Source organism: Loa loa, assembly GCF_000183805.2.
Source record: "Loa loa unplaced genomic scaffold supercont3.22, whole genome shotgun sequence".
NCBI classification, from domain to species: Eukaryota; Metazoa; Nematoda; class Chromadorea; order Rhabditida; family Onchocercidae; genus Loa; species Loa loa.
The window spans coordinates 92553-113062 of NW_018108202.1; the positions used below are offsets into that span (position 1 = coordinate 92553).

The window sequence follows — 20510 nt, forward strand, 5'->3', positions numbered from 1 at the left end:
TTTTACGAATACGAGCAAATAGCGTAAAAGCTAAACAAATTTATGAAATTCAACAACTTCGTCACAAAATGCTTCTATAAACTTATTGAAACAATACAAACCCTAAGCCAACATCTTATATTTGACAACGAATTTATTCCCTTTATAAGTTACGACCTTAAAGAGCGACTCGCCATAAAATGGAGCTGATGCACAAAGCGAAATGAAAGAGCATTGCCTGCCAAAGTTAAGTTCCAGTTTCCAAGCTAATCCAAGCTAAAAATTCTATAAAGAGCTGCAATTTGACAATTCGAGCAGATACAAATATCCCTCACTTTTGTTATTTCAGGTAAAATTAGACTTACGAAGTTTCTATTAATCTGCAGGATTTGAGAAGGTCAGTTAAACAATCAACTATTACTCGCTAACATAATGTTCGTTTAAGTCTAGAGATTTCATTGAAATGACCATAAATTATCACATTAGCCTGACAGGGTAAGGTACTTCGTAAGCTGTTTGGAACGGTTTGTCTTTTTCTTCTTCGGCACTATTTCAGACATCCTTGTCTGCAGCTTTCTTTTCCTGCTGATTTTTTCCTTCGCCTAAAGGTAATACCAACGTAATAGGCAAAAGAAAATTCCCGAAATGGCGCAGAAAATTTAAAATACAATTAAAACTTGCTCAAAACTTACCTGGGTCTTTTTCATCGTGGCATCTTTTCTTCGAATTTTGGGTCCCAAATAAGAGGGAAGGGGTTTCTGTCCACCAGCCGAAAGATGCTTCTTTGTTTGCTCCAAATCTCGCTTATTCTTACCAGATACAACTTGTTCATTGCCTGACTGCTTCTGCTGTGATTTCTCCAGTCTTGATTCACGAAGCCGAAGGGCAACCAGGTTTTCAATGGAAAACTCAACAATGGGCCTCTGAAAATTTAAAAATGAATTGCAAATTACGTATGAAATAAATTTCCTTCATCTGTCAGTGGTAATTAGTTTGATGAGGTTTTTAAACAAATAATATTTAAAATAAGGCGTTATAAATTTCCAACTTTTTCATCGAAGAATAATCACATCGCTACTTAGCGAAATCACATGGATTTTAGAAACAAAATAACTTTTTCGGTTCCAGATTATATCTCATGTAGAAATCTAAATTTAAATGGAACCTTTTCCTTGGTGAATATATCAGGATTATTATTCAAGTGTTTCATAGCTGATAATGCATCCTGATGGCTTGAAAAGTTGACGAAGCCAAAACCTCGAGATACGGCTTCGCCAGATGTATCTAATTTATTTTTATCTCTCCAAATTCGACACTGAAAGTATCGATTAGGTACGATGAAAATATATTGCCAAATTTACTGGCACAGGAAGTAACGGGCATGGTATATCATTAAGAGTATCTAACTTTTTTTTTTTTAGTAACGACGGACAAAAAGCGCTGAGAAGTGCTTCAATAGAGCAAAAGCTTATTGAGCAACTTAAACAACCAACGCATACAAATTTTCAAATTCGAAAGCATACTTCAGTTATTCTTGCATCCGGATTGCCAGCTGCAATAAAGCACATCGATCTAAAGGCTTTATCGGTTAAAGATTTTGGTAAATTGTGAACAACCAAACGCGTCGGAGAGACAAACCTGCAAAACTGCTTGCTTCATAACTGCTTCCTGTAACGTAACTCTATAGGTTTTGAATTTCATCCCTTCTATTTTCATTAAATCTTAACGTAAGTTAATACGAGTAGACTTAGCTACGTAAAATTATAATTCAGGAGATAAAACAATAGCTTTTCGAAATGAGTCCGCCAAAGTGAGTTACAAAAGTCTGACTGGTTTTACATCTAGGAATTTCAAAAATCTTTGATCTATAAATAAAAAAGCACAGCAATTCATATACTGGTAAATAAGTGAAAGAATACATAACAAAAATTAATGCAAATTGGAAATCAGATGCCCAAACCAAGAACTCCTGCAATATGATTTCACGTTGCTGATGGAATAAAACCCAAATAGACATACATATGGAGATTCTTTAGCTTTTGTCGTGCAGCTACTGCCAAACGAGCACGCTTATCGGCATCTGTTTCACTCATACCAGCTGCAGCAGTTGTACCAGGTCGTATAAAACCAGCGCGAAGAAGGAAAAGATTTCGCTTGTCTTTTGGCTTTTTTGACAGCTTTTCCTTTAAAAAATACTACATTTGCTGCAAATATAACGCAACAGAACAATCAAATGGCTGAATGGACGATGCATTAAAATAGTTTGGAAACTAGCTTTACACTGAACATGATACCGACAATCCATTAGCTGTAGAACTGGTAGTCATGAAAAAAGAAATAAAAGATGCAGACAGAGTAAGCAAATGAAAATGAGAAACTCAAACAATATCCACAACACCCCCTCACCAACTTGACTTTTCCCATTGGTATTTCCAGTACTAAAGCCAACTACTACGCCTATATATACCTTTTCAATTTTTGCTGCTTCACTTCTTGGCAATGCCCGATGACCGAAAACTCGACGACCGCCAATTGATATACCAGGAGCCTAGAACATCGATACTAAAATTTAGTGATTAAACGCCAAGACTTGATCTCAGAACTCAATCAACAACTCTTGTAATTTAATAATATTAGAAGACAAAGGTTTTTATCAGATTCATATCATTTGGAGAAGAGTTTAATTAAATCATAATACCTTAGGTTTAAAAATTTTTCAAATTGCTATAAGAAATCAATAATCCAACTTTCTCGACCTAAATTTAAAAGTGATTATAAAGATTACCTGATCAAGGGCTGTTAAACACTTTTCCACTCCATCAGGTGTTTCGAAATGCACAAAAGCAGTTCCCTTTGGGTGTTCACTGCCCGCGTAACGGCAAAGAATTGCCAATGAAATATTTCCAAACTTCGACAGGGCTTCCCTTAACGCCTTATCTGTTGTATCATATGACAAATTTCTGAAACATAGATGTGCCAGAATAAAATTTCAGAAGTACGCTGAATTCAAATTTGTTATAATTTTGAATTCGACAGTGCAAATTTGAGCAGTGACCCTAAACAGCTCGTTCCAATCTTGCCATGTTTGGTGTCGTGACAAACTTAGTTTCTTCGAAAAGGAATTATAATTATTTCAACTCGCTCTTCACCACACTTTTACCAAAGTACCGTAACTATTAACCTGATAAATACGACACGTCCTTCCAATACTGCTTTGTCTTCCTTGAATTCTCGTTCAGTTTGTTTTTCCGGCTTTTTTTCAACTTTTTGAATATCTTCATCAGATTCGCTCATTACTTCTTCCTTTATTTCGCTAACACCTCTTTCTCTCTCCTCAATGATACTGACATTGTCCGATTCAACCTCTTGTTTGATTTCTTCCTTCATTTTCTGATTTCTCTGCTTTTCTGGAAATAATATGTGTCCCAGAAAAGGAAAATCCCAGTAATTCAACTATGAAACCAAACAAGCTATGAATTCTCAGATATAAATTCTACTTCACATAAACATCTCCTCGAATATATCTAGCATACAGAAAAAAAGCTAGCATACAGAGTCAATTTAGAACTCAAACGCTAAAAAACATAGTACTTTCATCGCATTTCAAACTAAAATGAAGCGTGGAAAACATAAGCCCACGAGTGTTACTTTCCATGAACTAACTGTAAAAGGAAACCTTCATGTACTGCTGTCTCGTAGGTATCTTTCGACAAAGCCCAGTCGATTGCGATTTTTCTTCCCAGTACCTATAAAAGCTTCTTGCCTTTATTTCTCTCTGAACGTACGACTAAAAACGCTTTCAGATAAAACAAACTAGTATAATAGAGGAATATTTTAATTAACCTCAGATGTATTTAATTTCTCGATGGCCTTCACTGCATCTTGACGTTTGCGGAATTGGATAAATGCAAAACCAGCACACGAATTTGGAAACCGTTTATCTTTGCATTTTGGCAAAACAATTTCAGTGAATGGGCCAATGCTGGCAAACACCGCTTCTAGATCTTCCTGCGTCGTCTGGAAATAAAAAATAAAGGACTGCATAGTGCTCCCATTCAACATGATATTTCTGCCCATTTTATACTTAAGGCTCCAACTAAAAAACTTGAGTAGGTCATTTATGCGATGCTGAAAAAGGCTCATAAAAAACTAAACTAGAGTATGACACTTATTAGAATAAAATCCTTTATGAAGAAAAAATATCGTCAATAGTAAGTAGGCTTTAACTATAACAAAAATGATGCAATAAAAAGTTTTGATTGACAAATGAGAAGAATCTTTGATACCGCTAAAATTTACAGAATTGAAGTCGAAATTTGAGATACCTACCTTAAATGGCAAATTGCGCACAATTAGCCGCCATGATTTGCATTGCGAATCAAACTTAGCGAAAGCATTGCCCTCTCGAACACGTTCCTCAGCAGCTTTTTTCATGTTAGATTTGGATGCGCCTGGTATTTCAGTCTTCTCATCCTTTAACTCTTTAGTATTCCCAAGATGTGCAGAATTCTGCTTTTTGCCTCTTTTAATCATCTGTGAATAAATGTTGTTGGGAATATTTAAACATAGCTCAATACTGCACCTCAAACTTGAAAGTCTTCAAGATATCGAAGTAGTAGGCGACCTCAATCTAAGCCCATGATGCTAGTCATTCTATTCGATTCAGTAAAAAGCTGTCAGATGTCGAGAGCATCTGTTCTTCATCTTGACTATAACAGTCCCATTTCTATAGTCACTATCAAAACTTGGTGAGATGCCTATACTAGATCGTAATAAAAAAACTTTAGGGGATATCTAACAGAAAAGATCTCAAATTAAACATGACATGAAAAGTTATAGATCTTTTCAAGATAAGGTTGGATGAAAAGATCCAATCCTTACAACAAAGACTCCCCTCTCCCTTCCTATAAAATATAAACTAAATATAAAATATAAAATATAAAATATAAGCAAAACTGAGGATAAACGACCAAATTTTTAAACTGATCAAAACGCGACATCACGTTGGGCCGCGTTATTGAGTAAGTCCTCATGTGGAAGTGAAAAGTTGAAGCTGTGGGAGTTAAGTTTGATTCTTTTTTAAGTGGGACATAAAGTATGGAGGGGAGGTATGTTTTGTGTGTGTGGCAGTAATAAGTTTGGTATAGAGACTGCGATCACAATAGAAGAATGGACTTTTCAAAGGGAGGAAAGAGTAGAGATTGCTAGAAATCATATTGGAACACATTCATGCAGTAGTGGTTCGGAGCATTAGTTGAATAGCATCCCTCGAAACGAAATGTTGAGAATGCTGAGTAATGTCCCGAAGAGTAGTGTCTTTTAAGACATGAATTGACGGATTCAAACTTTTCACCACCAATATTTGTAGTAAGTGTGATCCTAACATACAACGTACATACAGACGTATTGTATGACAAGCATCTCTGAAATTTGCATAACTGATTTTAGATTTCGGACTAGAAATGGGTGTCTTAAGTTTGAAGCTCGAATTTTCCGGTGGAGTGGAGTCATTGTTTGACATGCAGAAAGAATTCGATATACAGGTCCCAAATGAATCGGGGCCATTACTAGTTAGTGATTTGATGCGATACATCTGTATTAACTTAATGCCGAACAAATCAAGGTCTCATCTACTTGTGGATAAGGACGGCGAAGATGTACGACCTGGAATATTGGTACTCGTTAATGAAGTGGACTGGGATTTGCTGCAAGGACCTAAAACGGCCCTGGAGGATGGTGACGTCGTTTCATTCATCTCTACTCTACACGGCGGGTGAGACAGCCTTCTTTTATTTGTTTATGTCTGTGTAATAAATATCTGATTTAATTCACTTGAATTTGCACATTATTCGACTTGTTACTTGTTATTATGAGAATATATGAAAATTCCGAGCTTATTCGCGAATTGGCTATCATATGTTTGGGTATCGTGATATGTATCACATAAACAGTATCATATGTTAACATTACTATCGTTGCATATCAATGTTGTCACATAGCGCGTTATTTTACTAGAACTATCAGGAAAGCATTTTTCTGATAGGTTTTGACATACAATCTTGAATAATAAAGGAAAAGTAAAAAAGAAAGAAGACGTCATATGATTCCCAGTTGACTACATACTAATTAAAAACATCAACTAAACTTCTAAATCGGATTTCCTGGAATTGATCGATTTATTTCTGAGCTTTATTTTAAACGTAAACTTGTTCAGATCCAAATACAACGGGAGTTTTTTTTGCAGTTTTCATACTGCAGCTTTCTCTACTGCGTTTAAATTTGAAAAAAAAGAACTGATTAGAGACAAAAGTATTAAAATGAGCACATAAAAATATTACTGAGTAGTTCAGTATAAAACTACAATCAATTTTATAATTTCTCATTAAATTTTATAATTTTTTTGAAAAAAAAAGAACTGATTAGAGACAAAAATATTAAAATGAGCACATAAAAATATTACTAAGTAGTTCAGTATAAAACTACAATCAATTTTATAATTTCTCTTTATCTGAAATGCCTTCCAATAGTCCCGCAGTTATATGCATATGCACTTTTTTGTACAGTTTTTGATTGAGATTCTAAAAGAAATAAAAGAGCTGCTTCTTTTTCTCTTTTGAAATCTGTTGCGAGAATTATGCAGAATTTTAAATCTCACAATAGAAGTAATAGTAATAGTAATCTTGAAGCTTGCTTTAATCCGTTTTCTTGATCTGTTTCCCATTTATCTTTATCGATTTTGTTGCCACCGGTTTCGGAATATGGAGACCGATAAAAAACCGATAGGAATACGCGCCAATCACTGCACCCACAATTGGCGCCAGTAATGGAACGACGAAAAAGTAGTGATGGAATCTGAAAGGATAAGAATTTTCCGAACATGCAGAATTCTGAAGAATTCTGAAAGTACTAGAGATAGAAATCAAGATCGAAGGGAAATTAATGTACTGACGTAAAAAGCTGGATGCCATGACCAATTAAGGAGGCAAAAATTCGTGCACCAAAATCACTAGCTGGATTAACCGGCGAACCCATATCCAAGCCCGCAACAACCGAAATGGTCGCTGCGATTGTACCGAAAACAGCTGATATTGAATTTTTTGATATCTAATTTTTGGGTTTGCAGCAGAATGCGACCAATTAGACTAGTGCCCTAACCATCTAAAACTATGAATGGAAGGTGGAAGTCTTCAAACCAAAAGTGAATTACTATAGATAGAAAATCAATCAATATTGTCAGTATTTGTACTATTTAGAATGTAACGGAAAGACTGTTTGCTGATTTGTTGTTAGATTGTGTTGAAAAGAGATCGCGTGAATTCTGAGAAAGAAAAGACAGACAAACTTGGTCGATAAAGGCGCCAGTATTGGAAAGATAAGCCTGTGGGTAAGATGCAAAAATTATTCCAGTTGCATTTTGCTCATTTATTGCTCGAACACCTTCGTCAAACGTATTTATCGTCTCTGAAAACAGTAAAAGCTGTGTGAATCACAGGGAGAAGTCATTTACCACACCTAATTTACCTGCCTAACTGTACTTCATTTACTTCATTGCATCCTCCCAAAGAATAGATATCGACAAAGATAGAATGTTAAAAATCATTAAAGTGAAATTGGAATGCTACAAAAATCAAGGGGAATTTACCGCTATAAACCATATACATCATCCGTGCGCCAAATGCGGCGCCAAATTTTGCGCAACGAAATACAGACGACTGTGAATAAAAGATACCTTTCCAAGAATGAATAAAGTAGCCGTTACTGCCGGATGTACATGTCCACCTGAAAATTAATCCAATTATAAGCACCATTTAAATATATCCTTCAAAATACAAATAACTATTCTGCTGAGAGTTTGCATCGTAAAAAGAATTTTATGGCCAAATAAGACCGATGCAACAACGCTAAGAAAATTAACCTCAATTTATGGTATTTCCGAGAAGTCTGGCAAGTTTTATACTTCAGCAAAGAAATATTCTAATAGTTCTCCAAACCATAGCGTCGGATTAAAATCATTAAATGAGATAAACTATAAGACAGCTGCTGCACGAACAATTTGATATATACTCGAAGTGAAAGAAATATAAAAGTGCAGACGTTTGTAACTTTTCCGGAAAGACATGGATCAGGAATCCATTCTTTACTGGACACAACACACAATAGTCATAATTTAAGTTTGGTTTCAGCTGCTTCTACTTGTTCTATAAGGCTGTAATCTTCCGCATCTAATTTAGCATTTTCAGTTAATGACTTCGTGAAGATACTATATGTTACCCGAGATTTCCCACGCAACATAAACTAATAGTACGATCCTGCCGATCGTTCCCAGCCGATATTAATTTGTATCTGAGAGCTAGATGTCCCGCGACTGAACAGTCACACCAATACCAATAAATTGAATTCTTCATAAAATTTATTTCCTAGTTAGACGACAGAAATTTTGCCAGTTTGGACAATTAACTGGAAGAAATGTTTCACGCCGAACAGATGTGAACTGCAACCACTGAAATGTAAAGACAAACAGACATTAGTAAGAGTTGAAGTTTCACTGTTGCTGAATTAAAGCTTTATTGGGTGAATCTTCTGAGATAGGACCAAGAAATTCCGAATGTGAAAAAAGTCCAGATATCAACAGCGTTAAGATTCCAAACTGAAATACTAACTTTTAGGAGAACGGTACCATAAAATTCAGCAAACAGATTACAAGTCAACTCTTTTTCTGTTTGTCCATATTTTTTGAAACGTTCCAAGTGACGCATCGTATCTGAAACAATTAAGAATGAAACAATTCATTGAATTTGTATGTTAAATTCTCAGAAATTCATAAAATCCTAGGAACTCCAATTTTCGGCAGTATCAGCTACAGTATCAGTAACACTCATGATTTTGCACAATTACTGGGCCAGAAATCATCTTTAGATATGTCGTAACAACACGTCAAATTGTCAAATTAAGTTTTTTTTGAATTGTACGTATGGGATAACTTAATTTTGTCAAATTAAGTTATGCCATGTGTACAATTCATCCTGATATTCTTTTATTCATTCTAATATTTTTATGTTTCCCTGCAAAGTGTGTATATTATCGAGCTGAGTTAATATTATTAGATCAGTAGTTCCCAATCTTTTCATAACTAGTGACTATTTTGGCTTTTTTTATTACTGTATGCCGACATTGACTTAAAATCCTCTACAATATGTCGACACTGACCTGAGATTCTTTACTGTACATCGACAGTGCATATAACTTAATAATCAACATAAGTTGATTTACAATATCTTACAACAGGATTGACCTACACATCTTTACAATGTCGCTATTATTTTCACACTGAAAATATTTTGGTTTTTACCAACAATTCCTTCTCCTTTCTGAGCCATTTAAACGACATTGGTTAAACCCATAATGTATTTGTTTATTATTCACTGACTGTCATCATTACTTTCTTTAATTAGTAAAATGCTAGACTTCTCAACAAAATATTCCTGATTAACTATCTATAGAAGCACGCTTATTCCTGGAACAGCAATCGAGATTTTAATGAAAAGTTTCTGGTCTTTCTTTGCCACGATTATAATCAACAATTCCTATGACTAGAAATAAAAGTATAATATGGAGAAGGAAGAGAAAGAGAGGTCAGGAAAAGTATATGTTGTGTTCTTTTTGAAGAAAAAGAAGTATGAGGAAGAGCACAAGTTGAATAACTAAGTATATAATTAAATGTAAAAGGAAACATACATGTAAAAGTTGCAAGGAATTTAGGGTTAAATTTTCGACTTTGTGCAATAATACTGTTTGTCAAGAGAAAGAGTCCTACTTTTTTGTAATCAATTATTTTTGGGTCATCTTGGATTTCAGTTGTATTTTTTTGGAACTTTAAAATCCATGAAATTCAGGTAAAAGTGAAGAAAATTCGAACTGACCTGTATGGACAAAGGGAGAGAGATAGGATAGAATAAACTAAGTTGGAAATAGGACAAGAGGACAATAGTCCCAGACTTTGAGCAAACTAGTCTAAAGCTCATTAAACGGATTAGAGCTTCACTGAGTTACAACAGGCATATGTAATTTTTTCAAACATGTTTCGTTTCTAGTTGGCACCAGGTGAGCTGTGTACTGTTGCCTACAGTATTTGTCTTTTCTTGTTTGTAGATTCCAATTTACTGTCAAGAGACATCGCGTCGATGGAAGGTACGATAGGACTATCTGGCCATGAGTCTGTTGCTTAGTTTCGAAGGTGTATTCAATGTTTGGTTTGTGTACTAAGGATAACAGTTACAATAGTTCGAGATCTCGGCAAGGAATCAATGCCTTAGAGATACGGTGCTGTATCGAATAAGTAAATTTTGTGTTAAGTACTTCTTCCTGAAGGAACTTGCGCGGATGTCAAGTGGTGTGTTGCGACGCAGTCGCAGGCTTCAGGAGAAAATAAGGTGGAGCTGGATGATAAAACAGGGACTATTACCGATTTCTTGAGCAGCTCCATAGCAAGTTACAGTAAGCATTCCAATGTATTCGTTTGACTTATGCAAAAAATAACAGCATATAAGTGTAAAGATAGAGGGACTTGTTTATTCGCAGTTGCAAATTAATGGATTCGAAATGAAGTTTTAAGTGACTTTTGAATTCACCTAAATTACTCATTTATTCACCGAATTATTCGTCTTAGTTGAGTAGGAGGATTATTTCTCACTGCTGGAATGGGAGTCGTCTTTTAGCCTGTTCAGTTTATTTCCGAATTGAAAAATAAGAAACTCAGAAAAGAATATTGTTATATATCGCGGAAGAGAATGCCAGGAATTGGAATTAAAATTGGTATCAAAGAACAAAAATCAGCAGAAAGAATGATAAATAGCAGTAAAGCTTGACTATTGTCATCTAGGTCATCATGAATTGATATATTCAATTTAACAAAAAGCAGTGAGTCTGATTTGTGTTTTGTAAATTCACTTTAGCTAGCTCCCAGCATTTTCTAGATATCGCAGAGAAGAGTACTGCTACTTCTCCCAGAAAGAACACAAGAAAACGGAAAGGAAATATTTCCACTTCTGAATGTCAATTACAAAATGTTTCGATAAAAAAGATGAGAGTTAAGGAGAGTAAACAAGATGAAAAGTTGACAAATAGAAACGGTACTAAAAAAGCAAGACGAAAACGACGGTCTCCAAAGAAGTTGGCCTCTAAATCTGAAGGAATGCAAGGTGAGTTTTCACAGGTTTGGAGAAAAATTGACATTTTGAGGTGAAATTAGTCGTTTGTTTCACTAATTCTGTGCTTATTCAGTATAAATCATGATTATTAAACATAATGTTGGATGATGATTCCTGCTCTTCTAGTTTCCATTTGTTGTGCGTGTTGATGAATTTCTGATTTTTAGATTCTGCACCAAAAAAGCAGCTAATTAAAAGAAATGAAAAGTGTGAAAAACCTGCGCCCAGTTTGTCATGCGACGGAAGTAGTTCCAGTTGTTCGGATGATGAATGGGAGAATGTCGATGAGTTTGATTTTTCTAACAGTGCTGTACTACCAACTACTATCGAAGTAACAATTAAGAAACCAAAAATGAAAGTAAAAACGATGGAAACGGTGGAAACTCGAAGAGCACGCTTTATTAAACAACATGTCAATCAAAAACTTCGTGAACGACAAATTCATTGTCACAAGGTTTTTTGCTCAATATTTCGGACAAAAAAAGTGTTGATGAAATAATAAAGGAAGGGGCAAAAAAGAAGCAGTTGAAATTAAATTGATTGGTAAGTAATATATTTGTTGGTTCTTCGTCATTTTCAAAATGAATGTTAATTTATTAGGATATCTTCTAGCAAGAGTACTGAAAGCTCTGTTCTTTTGCTTACACCTTTCTAACATGTTTGCCAAGGATGTTCAAATGATTTATGTATTTTAGATGCACCTGCTTTGTTACATTGCACATTTGCGTATGTGGATACACACATTGTTATGTGATCAGTATTTGGCGTCAGTGTGTTTATCAATGATACCCGAACAGCTTGTCGCGGCAGCTCGTCCTGATTTTAATATTACAGTAGCAGAAAAATTTGTTCATTGGTTCAAAACAGCATATCAACCAGCCAAAAAAGTTTATATGGTTAAGGGTGATTTCAGTGCTGCTCAGGTTTTGTTTTCATAGGCTTAAATGTCATTTTCTTATCCATTCTTTCCCAAAAAGTGGAGATTATTGGAGAGTTCTTTGTGAATTAAAGACAATTCATAATCACTGTGCTATACTCACTGTTTGGCATACATTGGTTTGAAGAGTTTAACCAAAAAGTTTTTAGTTCCGCTCTAGTAAGTCGACAACCAATTTTAGGTTAGCTCTCATTTTTCAGCTTCATCGGTTAGAAGAATTAATTGCTGGACAGTTCTACGAAAGCGATAAGGATTTGGCATCTGTAAGATTTATTTGGAAATGATCCAATAATCTACATAACTTTGTATTTCTTTAATAATTTCTCAGAGATTAAAACTTAAGAGATTGAGGTACAAGAGTGATTTTTAATTTTTGTTTTTTTAGTGTTCACATTGATATTACTATAGTATAAGTAAAGCTTAATAAACAATAAAATGTAAATGGAACCTTATTTCATACTTTAGTCCACTTTAGTCTACAGAAAATGTACATTTTTCTTAACATTTGAAAAATCAAATGGCATTTATATTTTATTTGTAACAACAAGCGATCAGCAATTCAAAATAACTAGCTTATTTGATCATTTATTTCATTTTACTTTATGTTTTGTAATTTATTTTCAGCTGTTGTTTTTGAATCTCATTGCTTTGAAACAAACAGCTCGCCTTTGTTTATCGTGTCAGCCAATGCCGTTCAAACTGGTGCTTTTTTTTTTTCTGTTCCTTACTGTAATTATCACATGCATGTAAATGAATACGACATTATTATTTGAACTATTCAAGGAAGTATGTTCAATTATTTCTTCAGAAGATATTCCCGCTATCATTTTTTTTTTTTAAATGCATTGTTATAATAGGACTGTTGCTCAAAATAAGAAAGTTTTAGGCAGTGCGACAACGACCTTTGGAAGCGATTGAATCTCTTATCAGTTATTATGGATCAAGAAAGCTTACAGCTAATGACTATAGAGAATGGCCGGGAAAACTGGAAGAGACAGTAGAAAAAATTGTACTGTTTGACGGCGGGAAACAAAATGAAAATGACAGTGCTTCAGTTGGCAGACTGAGTCTGAAAAGGAATTACTGGGTGGAATTTTGGGATGAGAATTCCCGTCGTTGGATATGTAATTTTTTTCGTCAAATGTCAATTTAGATAACACATCTTAACGAAAATTTTGACGTTTTTTCCCTTAATTATTTACATATGGTTTGGGATAGTTACCTTTTTCGTATTTCAGGTTTGGATCCATGGACCGGATCGATTGATAAGCCAGAAGCAGTAGAAGCTGATGCTACTCCACCCATGCATTACGTTCTTTGTATTGATAACGGTAAATTTCTTTTTTTAAAGCAATTTGACCATACTTCGTAGTAGTATCAGTCGTTTTATAACGCTTGTAAAATGAAGTTCCCATTGACTAATGTTACACGTTAGATAACTTTTAGCTAGTGTCTCAGTTTCTGTGATTAACATGGTAGTTTAATCGAAGATTGTGTCTACAACTAGGGTAAGTTCAGAATTTATTTCAAACTTTATTTTGAAGAATATGGAATGCGTGATGTAACAGCACGTTATGCTTCCAGATATCTGACACCTGCAGTTCGACGACTGTGGGTGAATCAAGACTGGTGGAATGATACATTAGAGGTTATTGTTGATTTGAATCACTCATCATATAGCATTGTAACTTTTTAAAATTTAACTTGGCACTATTTTTAGCTTTATCAGAGTAGGAATGTAATGCGTGAGCGACTCGAAGATATTTCAATCGAGCAATATCTCTTTTCCAAACCAAAGCCCACATCAGTACCAGAGTACAAAAATCACCCGTTGTGAGTACAGAGTTTCTTTTACAATTGAAGTACAAGCGAAAACTATCTTAAATTAATTGCGCCCCTAAACTATTGAACCTCTGGATAGCTCCAACACTGAATAAACAGCATACTGATCTGTATTTTAAATACTGCAGTTTTAAAGGCCAGTTCAAATTACAAATTAATGAGGGATTATTACTATAACCAGAAAGGATATATAATTAAAAAAGTTACAATAGGGATACAGTACCAGCGTACAAAAATCCAAAAATTATGACGAGGTAATCGCCGTTAATAGTTTCTTTGGTTATATATATCATATATTACTCCGAATATTTATGTAAGGTGTTTTGTATAACTATGGAATGACAAGAAATGTGGAGGATGTCATTGTTTATTGTTTCCATCTGTTATTGGCTGAGAAATTACAACAAAAAATCACTGATTCGTTTTTCAAATTTTTTTCTTTAGATATGTATTGGAGAAGGATTTGTCAAAATATGAAACAATATATCCAGAAAATCAACAACCCGTAGGGAAAATCAAGGACTTTAATATATATCTACGCAGTTCAGTTCATAGACTTGATGGTGCAATAAACTGGATGAAGAAGCTTCGGTCAATCAAAGTAATTAAACAATTTTGCAAAATTCCCTGTAATATTGTTTCACTTTCTTTAATTTTGCAGCCTAACGAAAAACCATACAGAGTTGTACAAAAAAGGTCTTGTAATCGTGCTTTATCAGAATATGGTGGACCAAAAACTGTTGATTTATACGGCCGATGGCAAACGATACCATATGTCACTCCGAAAATTGTTGATGTAAATTTTGGATATTTGACTGCTTTTTAATGGAAATCGATGGATATAATGAAAGAGCAGATGATTCTCGCTGCTCCATTATCACTTCTATTTGTGTTATGAGCTTTGAAACATATATCCCATTTTACTATACTGTTCCAATATGTAGTCTTTTTATGCATCTTTCTTATACCCAAAATTATACTCATCAAGAGAGCTATATTTAAGCTTGGATTGTGTAGGTGAACTATTATCTCAGGTTATCCTTTTTTTGTTCTGCTGTTGCAGGGTCGTGTGCCACGCAATGAATTTGGCAATTTATATGTTTACAAAAACACTATGATACCAGACGGTTGTGTTCATCTGCAGCTGAATGGATTGGTAGCTATAGCTCGCAAACTTGGCATTGATTGTGTTCCTGCAGTTGTAGGATGGAATCATTGTAGAGGGGGTACTCATCCCATGTTAGTTGATTGTCCATGAGGTTTCAAGTTTACAAGACGTAAAAAGAAAATACAACTCATTTGAAACACAAAATATAATTTGCTGCTAATTGTTATGTTTTTTTTCTTTTTCCAGAACTAAAAAAATAATCTTTGATTTTGCAGTTTTGTTCTCATTACTTATATGATAGATATCAACTTGTTTAGGCTTTTTCTCTTAGAATTTTGTAACAGAAGAATCTGAAAATCTTGATGTGATGCAGCTAATATCAATCAACTTTCGATATTTGCTCTAAACCTGAAATCTGAAGAGCTGCATCATTGGTTAACTACTTTCTAATAGTTGACTAAGTCATTTCGTAGTTTCAGCCTTGATGGATGCGTAATTTTGAAAGAGCATGAAAATGAACTTCGAGAAGCCTGGTCGAAACACTATGAAAAAAAGAAAATGACCGCGAAATTGGTTGATTAAACAGCAATATTTGATCTTTTTTATCACTAAGATTTCATTTTAGCTTTAAAAAAAAGAATCGGAACTAAGAGAAAGGGTCAAAATTTTTGTATGATAATTCCAGAAACAAACGCAACGAGCCATAAAAAACTGGCGAAGTTTGATGAAGGGATTACTAACACTGAAAAAAGTTCGAGCTAGATTCGCTTTCAAGGATCACCATGAGTTGGTAGGATTTATTATTACTACATTATCAATCTTCATTATGTTGTAATATGTAATGCAGTTTATTCCTTTTACTTGTAAAACTACTGCGCAGATATACTCTTTTAATCCTCATAGTTTTGGTCGGTATTTGTAGTATGGTGCAAAACGGTCAACAGTTTGAAAGACTTTGTCAATGTTTTGTTTCATCTTCAATTCAAAGTCTAGTTCAACATACTCTGTCTTTTATCGATTCAAATAATTAACAGTATCCCAAGTCATTTTTTTTTCTAATAGTGTGAACGAGCTCCAAGTGCTGCATTGCTGCTTCTTAAAAGAATTCTAATTTCAGTTCTCAGATCATTCTTTTAATTCACTGTCAGATAGGGTATCAACCATTCAACTTTTATTATGATTTTCAATTTTTCCGACGTATATTCAGTTATTTGTCAATTTTTTGTTTTGTAGCATGCTGACGAAAAGTTAGAGAATGTTGAAAAAGCTGAGAAAAATGCGACAGTGACAACTAACGATGCGGGAGCACTTACTTGGCCGGCAGCCGTATATAGCTTGCCTGATATTAATTCGAAATCATAACTGATCTGTTGCTTGCCTACTATTTCAGTGAATAGTAAATATCATCAAAGGCCTTATTTGAAAGAAGAGAATGGTTTCTTTTTCTGGGAAAAAAATTCTAATCTGCAGTCTGCAAACTTTGGGATTCAAGTAAATTTCATGTTTAAGATTAGAATTCAAGTAAATTCCATCTTTAGGGTTTTTCAGACAGCTCGTTTCCTGACTATTCCTATGCTATTATTTTTCCTAAAAAGTGAGCAATAAGGAGAAAGTAGCTTCTTTCGATATTCTCTTTTGATGTGGATTCATACTTTGCCCTCATTCATATCAGCTTCTTATTACAGCTCTTCTGGGAAGAAATTTCCCACAACGTTGACAATTTCAACGCTTAATTTGAAGCTAGTTCCCTGCTAGTGTGTAAGTAATGTACTAATGTTTCATCTTGTACTTTTTTCATCCTCTTTAGTTTCATCTTTCTTGTTTAAGAATGTTTAGGAATTCACCGTGATGTTAGTGACCTTCGCTTATACCTTATCATGGTAATTTTTGCTTGCCTTTGAAATATTTTTGCTCCTTGTCTTCATTTTGTCATGTACAGTTGTCTTTTTTGACCAATATCGATACATTTCCTTACTTTATTTGTATATCCTTATATTTCTTATGAAAAAGTAAATAAAGGCTGTTCTACAGATAAACAATATCGAATCAACTCAGTATAAAATTTACCGAATATTCAATTTCAAAATTCAAAAAACAAAATGGTACGCGGGAACTTGACAATTTAGAATCATAAAACTTATAAATGAGAACCGGGAACATCGTTGTGGGGGGTCCTGCCCGCTGAATCCTTTCTTTTTTGTAAAATAATTCATTGTTGTCGCAAGTAATCTGTTAATAGATACCTTAAAGTGCAAAATAACCTACCAGAAACCTTCCTTCGCTCTCCAATCAATTCGAATCCAACCCTCACTTCCTAACTTCTTCACATAACTGACAACAGTGGGATATCGAGTTGCATGGCGGGACTCCGCCGAATTTAAATTTTTGAATAAATTTTCTTTTGTTTTACAATAATTGCTGGAATGGTCCCCGCAATGCATTCAATCATTTTGGTGAATGAATGGCTTGGGAGTGAGATTGACTGACTGATTGAGGTCAGCCTCTGTTGTTCAACCTTTGACATTTGACCTTTAAAATACGACTAAACTTCCTCTCCAATACTTCTCATTCTTGTAACTCTAAACATGCAATCATTGTGTTGAATCACTTAATTAAAAATGTATTCCACTAAGGTTAGCAGTCGGTTGGTTTTATCTCTGTCGTTTGGTTATTCAGTTACGTTATACTTTCACTTATTTGCCCCTTTCTTATGTTTGCTTTCAAACTTTACGTGATTATTGTTTTTTATCGTTTATATTTGTTTCCTTTCTGCGACTCGAAAGTTAACTCCTGTTGTGCGTACGTAATATTTGGCAACACACCATATTTCCTTTATTTCATATTATTTCATGCATGCAGAATGGCAAGTTCTTCATTGACTAAGACTTTGCACAGTATTTCGAATAAAGGGGAAACGTTTCGACAAGTTCCAAGGAAGGAATCTGAATTCTTAGCTCCTAAAAGTCCATTTTATGAGTAAGTTTCTGTTTGTTAAAATTTTGAAATCCTCAAATGTTGTGTTTGGACGACAACGAAATGTTTGTATCGTTGATCATTATCTGTTCCATTCCGCAGTCTTTTATAACATGTGTCAAGACTTGTTAGACTTGTATGAAATCACTGCAGCCGAGAATTTCGATTAAGTGACTTCGAAATTGGTCGACCATTAGGGAAAGGCAAATTTGGCAATGTCTATCTGGCTCGCGTCAAAGGCATCAATTTCATCGTAGCTCTGAAAGTATATGATTTTTACTTTCAATATTCTTTTCAGGGTAATTAAGCAAATGTCGTAAAGTAAAAAAAGTGATATCTAAATTTGCTTAATATAGAGCAAACTTTTTCTGTTTTGTCGACATGCTTATAATGATGATGTCCCAGTTTTAATTGTTAAATTTTTATATATTTATGCTCTAAATGATTTCTTTCCATAAGATTCTGTTCAAATCGCAACTTATCAAAAATAGCGTGGAACATCAGCTACGTCGTGAAATTGAAATTCAAGCTCATTTACGACATCCTCATATCCTCCGCATGTACAACTATTTCTATGATGAGAAGCGTATCTATTTGATACTAGAATATGCAGCTGGAGGTGAGCTTTATAAAGAGTTACAGAAGTGCGGCCACTTCGATGAAGAACGTACTGCCAAGGTATTTCTTCGTGATACTTAAATTTATGAGTTAATTTTGGTTCGGTTGTTTATTAGGGCAGATTTATGCATTAAAGACATTAGAATATTAAAAAGTATGATATTAGAATTGCTTGTAATATGAGCAATGAAATAATGAGTCTGCTTGAAAAATTATGTGCACTTCAATGCTGCAAATCAGACTTAGCGTATATGTGACTTTCTTAAAAATAAACTCGCTATTTCATCTGCACTTCGAATGAATTGACTAAATTTGAAAATTGAAATTTATTTTTGAAGCTTATTCCTCACAACTTCTTTGTCATTTTTCGCCACCATTCATGGTCTTTTGCCTATGAATGGCGGCAAAAAATAACAAAGATTTATTTATTCAGCTTATGTTTCAAATGGCGGATGCGCTCTCTTACTGTCATGACAAAAAAGTCATACATCGCGATATCAAGCCTGAAAACTTACTTTTGGGCATGTTTGGTGAATTGAAAATTGCGGACTTCGGGTGGAGTGTTCATGCCCCATCTTCCAGGTATGCTCAGAAGAGTCGTCCATTTATTCTAAAACTAATTAAATTCTAATTCGAATCCAACTTTCCAAATTTTTTCCCGTTTTATTTAAGACGAGAAACGATGTGCGGCACTTTGGATTATTTACCACCCGAAATGGTGCGAGGCGAGAAGCACGATGATAAGGTGAACAACAAATTAAGCTAAAGTCAGCAAAGTATCATTTTTTTCAATATAACCAGATAAAAGTGTTCATTCACGTTTGAATTGAAGGTCTTCCGTGTTAGAAGCTATGCGAATTCTTTATCCATCCCATCGCTCCTTTTTCTCAAATTTTTCCTTCTCTCATCTTTCATTTATTTTGATTAGTTATATTTCATTTTTAGTAAAGTACTTCTTGATCATCCACATCTTTATTGTTCTCATCAGATACAGATTACTTCTAAATTTCAGGTTGATCTGTGGTCTTTGGGTGTTCTCTGCTATGAGCTGCTAGTTGGTAAACCGCCGTTTGAAAGTAAAACCCACAATGAAACTTACAAACTTATTGCCAATGTAAAATATACATTTCCGTGCCATGTTTCTGAAGGGGCCAAGGATTTAATCACTAAGGTTTGCCTTTATAATTGTATTTCGTTCGGTAAAGTAACTAATAAGACAGCCAAAATACTAAAGCAATTATAGATGTCATACGTGATAGAACTAACTAATCAATGTATCCATAACTTTTTTAAATCCACTTGTAATCATTAACATTATTTACACACTTCCAGTTATTGGTGAAAGATCCCGCTGCACGTCTTCCTTTGAGAGACGTTATGGAGCATCCGTGGATTCGTCAATACATTTGTGAAGAGTGAGAGCGTGATTTACTTAAAATATCTCGTATCTCTTAGATTACAATTCCATTTATGCTATCAGATCTGACACATCAACAAACTTCTTACATTTTGTTGAATCATTTTCAACATGTCTGATCGTTTATTACGTACGTTCAGCATGCTGTTGTTCGCTTAGTGGTATATGTTTTCTTGGCTATAATGGTTCAGAATTGATCATATCAAGTCATCTGATTGATATTTCGAAACTTTGGTTTCTTTGCTGATTCACAGACTATTACTTGCAAGTAACGAATTTACTATCAGATAAAATCTTTTATGAATTTATGTCACTTTTTCATTTACCACTTTGATTCAGGTCAAGAGTATCCGTCAGTATACTTCTTTTTGTTATATAGTGGAGTAATAAGGTGCTTAAAGATTACCACATGATTAAAAATATGTATGT

The 20510-nt window shown here is 34.4% G+C and overlaps 5 protein-coding genes across 5 annotated transcripts; 3 read left to right on the forward strand and 2 right to left on the reverse strand.

Annotated features, from left to right (window-relative positions):
- Positions 1 to 461: 461 nt before the first annotated feature.
- On the reverse strand, positions 462 to 4514 carry LOAG_01611 (hypothetical protein; the record flags this gene model as incomplete). Its single annotated transcript, XM_003137150.2, has 11 exons — positions 462 to 581; positions 672 to 902; positions 1145 to 1294; positions 1503 to 1617; positions 1999 to 2162; positions 2447 to 2527; positions 2765 to 2939; positions 3161 to 3386; positions 3656 to 3725; positions 3823 to 3996; positions 4309 to 4514. Coding segments are annotated over 11 exons (1712 nt in total), but the record flags the coding sequence as incomplete, so codon positions are not given.
- Positions 4515 to 5256: 742 nt separating this feature from the next.
- On the forward strand, positions 5257 to 6206 carry LOAG_01612 (hypothetical protein). Its single transcript, XM_020445794.1, has one exon. It carries the CDS (start codon positions 5442 to 5444, stop codon positions 5754 to 5756), a length of 315 nt encoding a protein of 104 aa, XP_020303785.1. The 5' UTR covers positions 5257 to 5441; the 3' UTR covers positions 5757 to 6206.
- Positions 6207 to 6671: 465 nt separating this feature from the next.
- On the reverse strand, positions 6672 to 8858 carry LOAG_01613 (major intrinsic protein; the record flags this gene model as incomplete). Its single annotated transcript, XM_020445795.1, has 7 exons — positions 6672 to 6831; positions 6929 to 7083; positions 7322 to 7440; positions 7622 to 7758; positions 8251 to 8378; positions 8640 to 8740; positions 8816 to 8858. 7 exons carry the CDS (start codon positions 8856 to 8858, stop codon positions 6672 to 6674), a joined length of 843 nt encoding a protein of 280 aa, XP_020303786.1.
- Positions 8859 to 10222: 1364 nt separating this feature from the next.
- Positions 10223 to 17092, forward strand: LOAG_01614 (DNA repair protein Rad4 containing protein; the record flags this gene model as incomplete). The annotated part of the gene is made up of 16 exons (XM_020445796.1): positions 10223 to 10229; positions 10348 to 10473; positions 10953 to 11177; positions 11354 to 11640; positions 11882 to 12109; positions 12324 to 12386; positions 12748 to 12825; positions 13010 to 13247; positions 13362 to 13454; positions 13668 to 13771; positions 13844 to 13956; positions 14410 to 14566; positions 14627 to 14761; positions 15029 to 15204; positions 15553 to 15863; positions 16307 to 17092. The coding sequence occupies 15 exons, from the start codon at positions 10223 to 10225 to the stop codon at positions 15653 to 15655; spliced, it is 2133 nt and encodes a 710-aa protein (XP_020303787.1). The 3' UTR covers positions 15656 to 15863; positions 16307 to 17092.
- Positions 17093 to 17930: 838 nt separating this feature from the next.
- On the forward strand, positions 17931 to 20181 carry LOAG_01615 (AUR protein kinase). Its single transcript, XM_003137154.2, has 7 exons — positions 17931 to 18049; positions 18200 to 18311; positions 18506 to 18724; positions 19098 to 19246; positions 19337 to 19409; positions 19677 to 19835; positions 19997 to 20181. Exons 1-7 carry the CDS (start codon positions 17934 to 17936, stop codon positions 20081 to 20083), a joined length of 915 nt encoding a protein of 304 aa, XP_003137202.1. The 5' UTR covers positions 17931 to 17933; the 3' UTR covers positions 20084 to 20181.
- Positions 20182 to 20510: the final 329 nt, after the last annotated feature.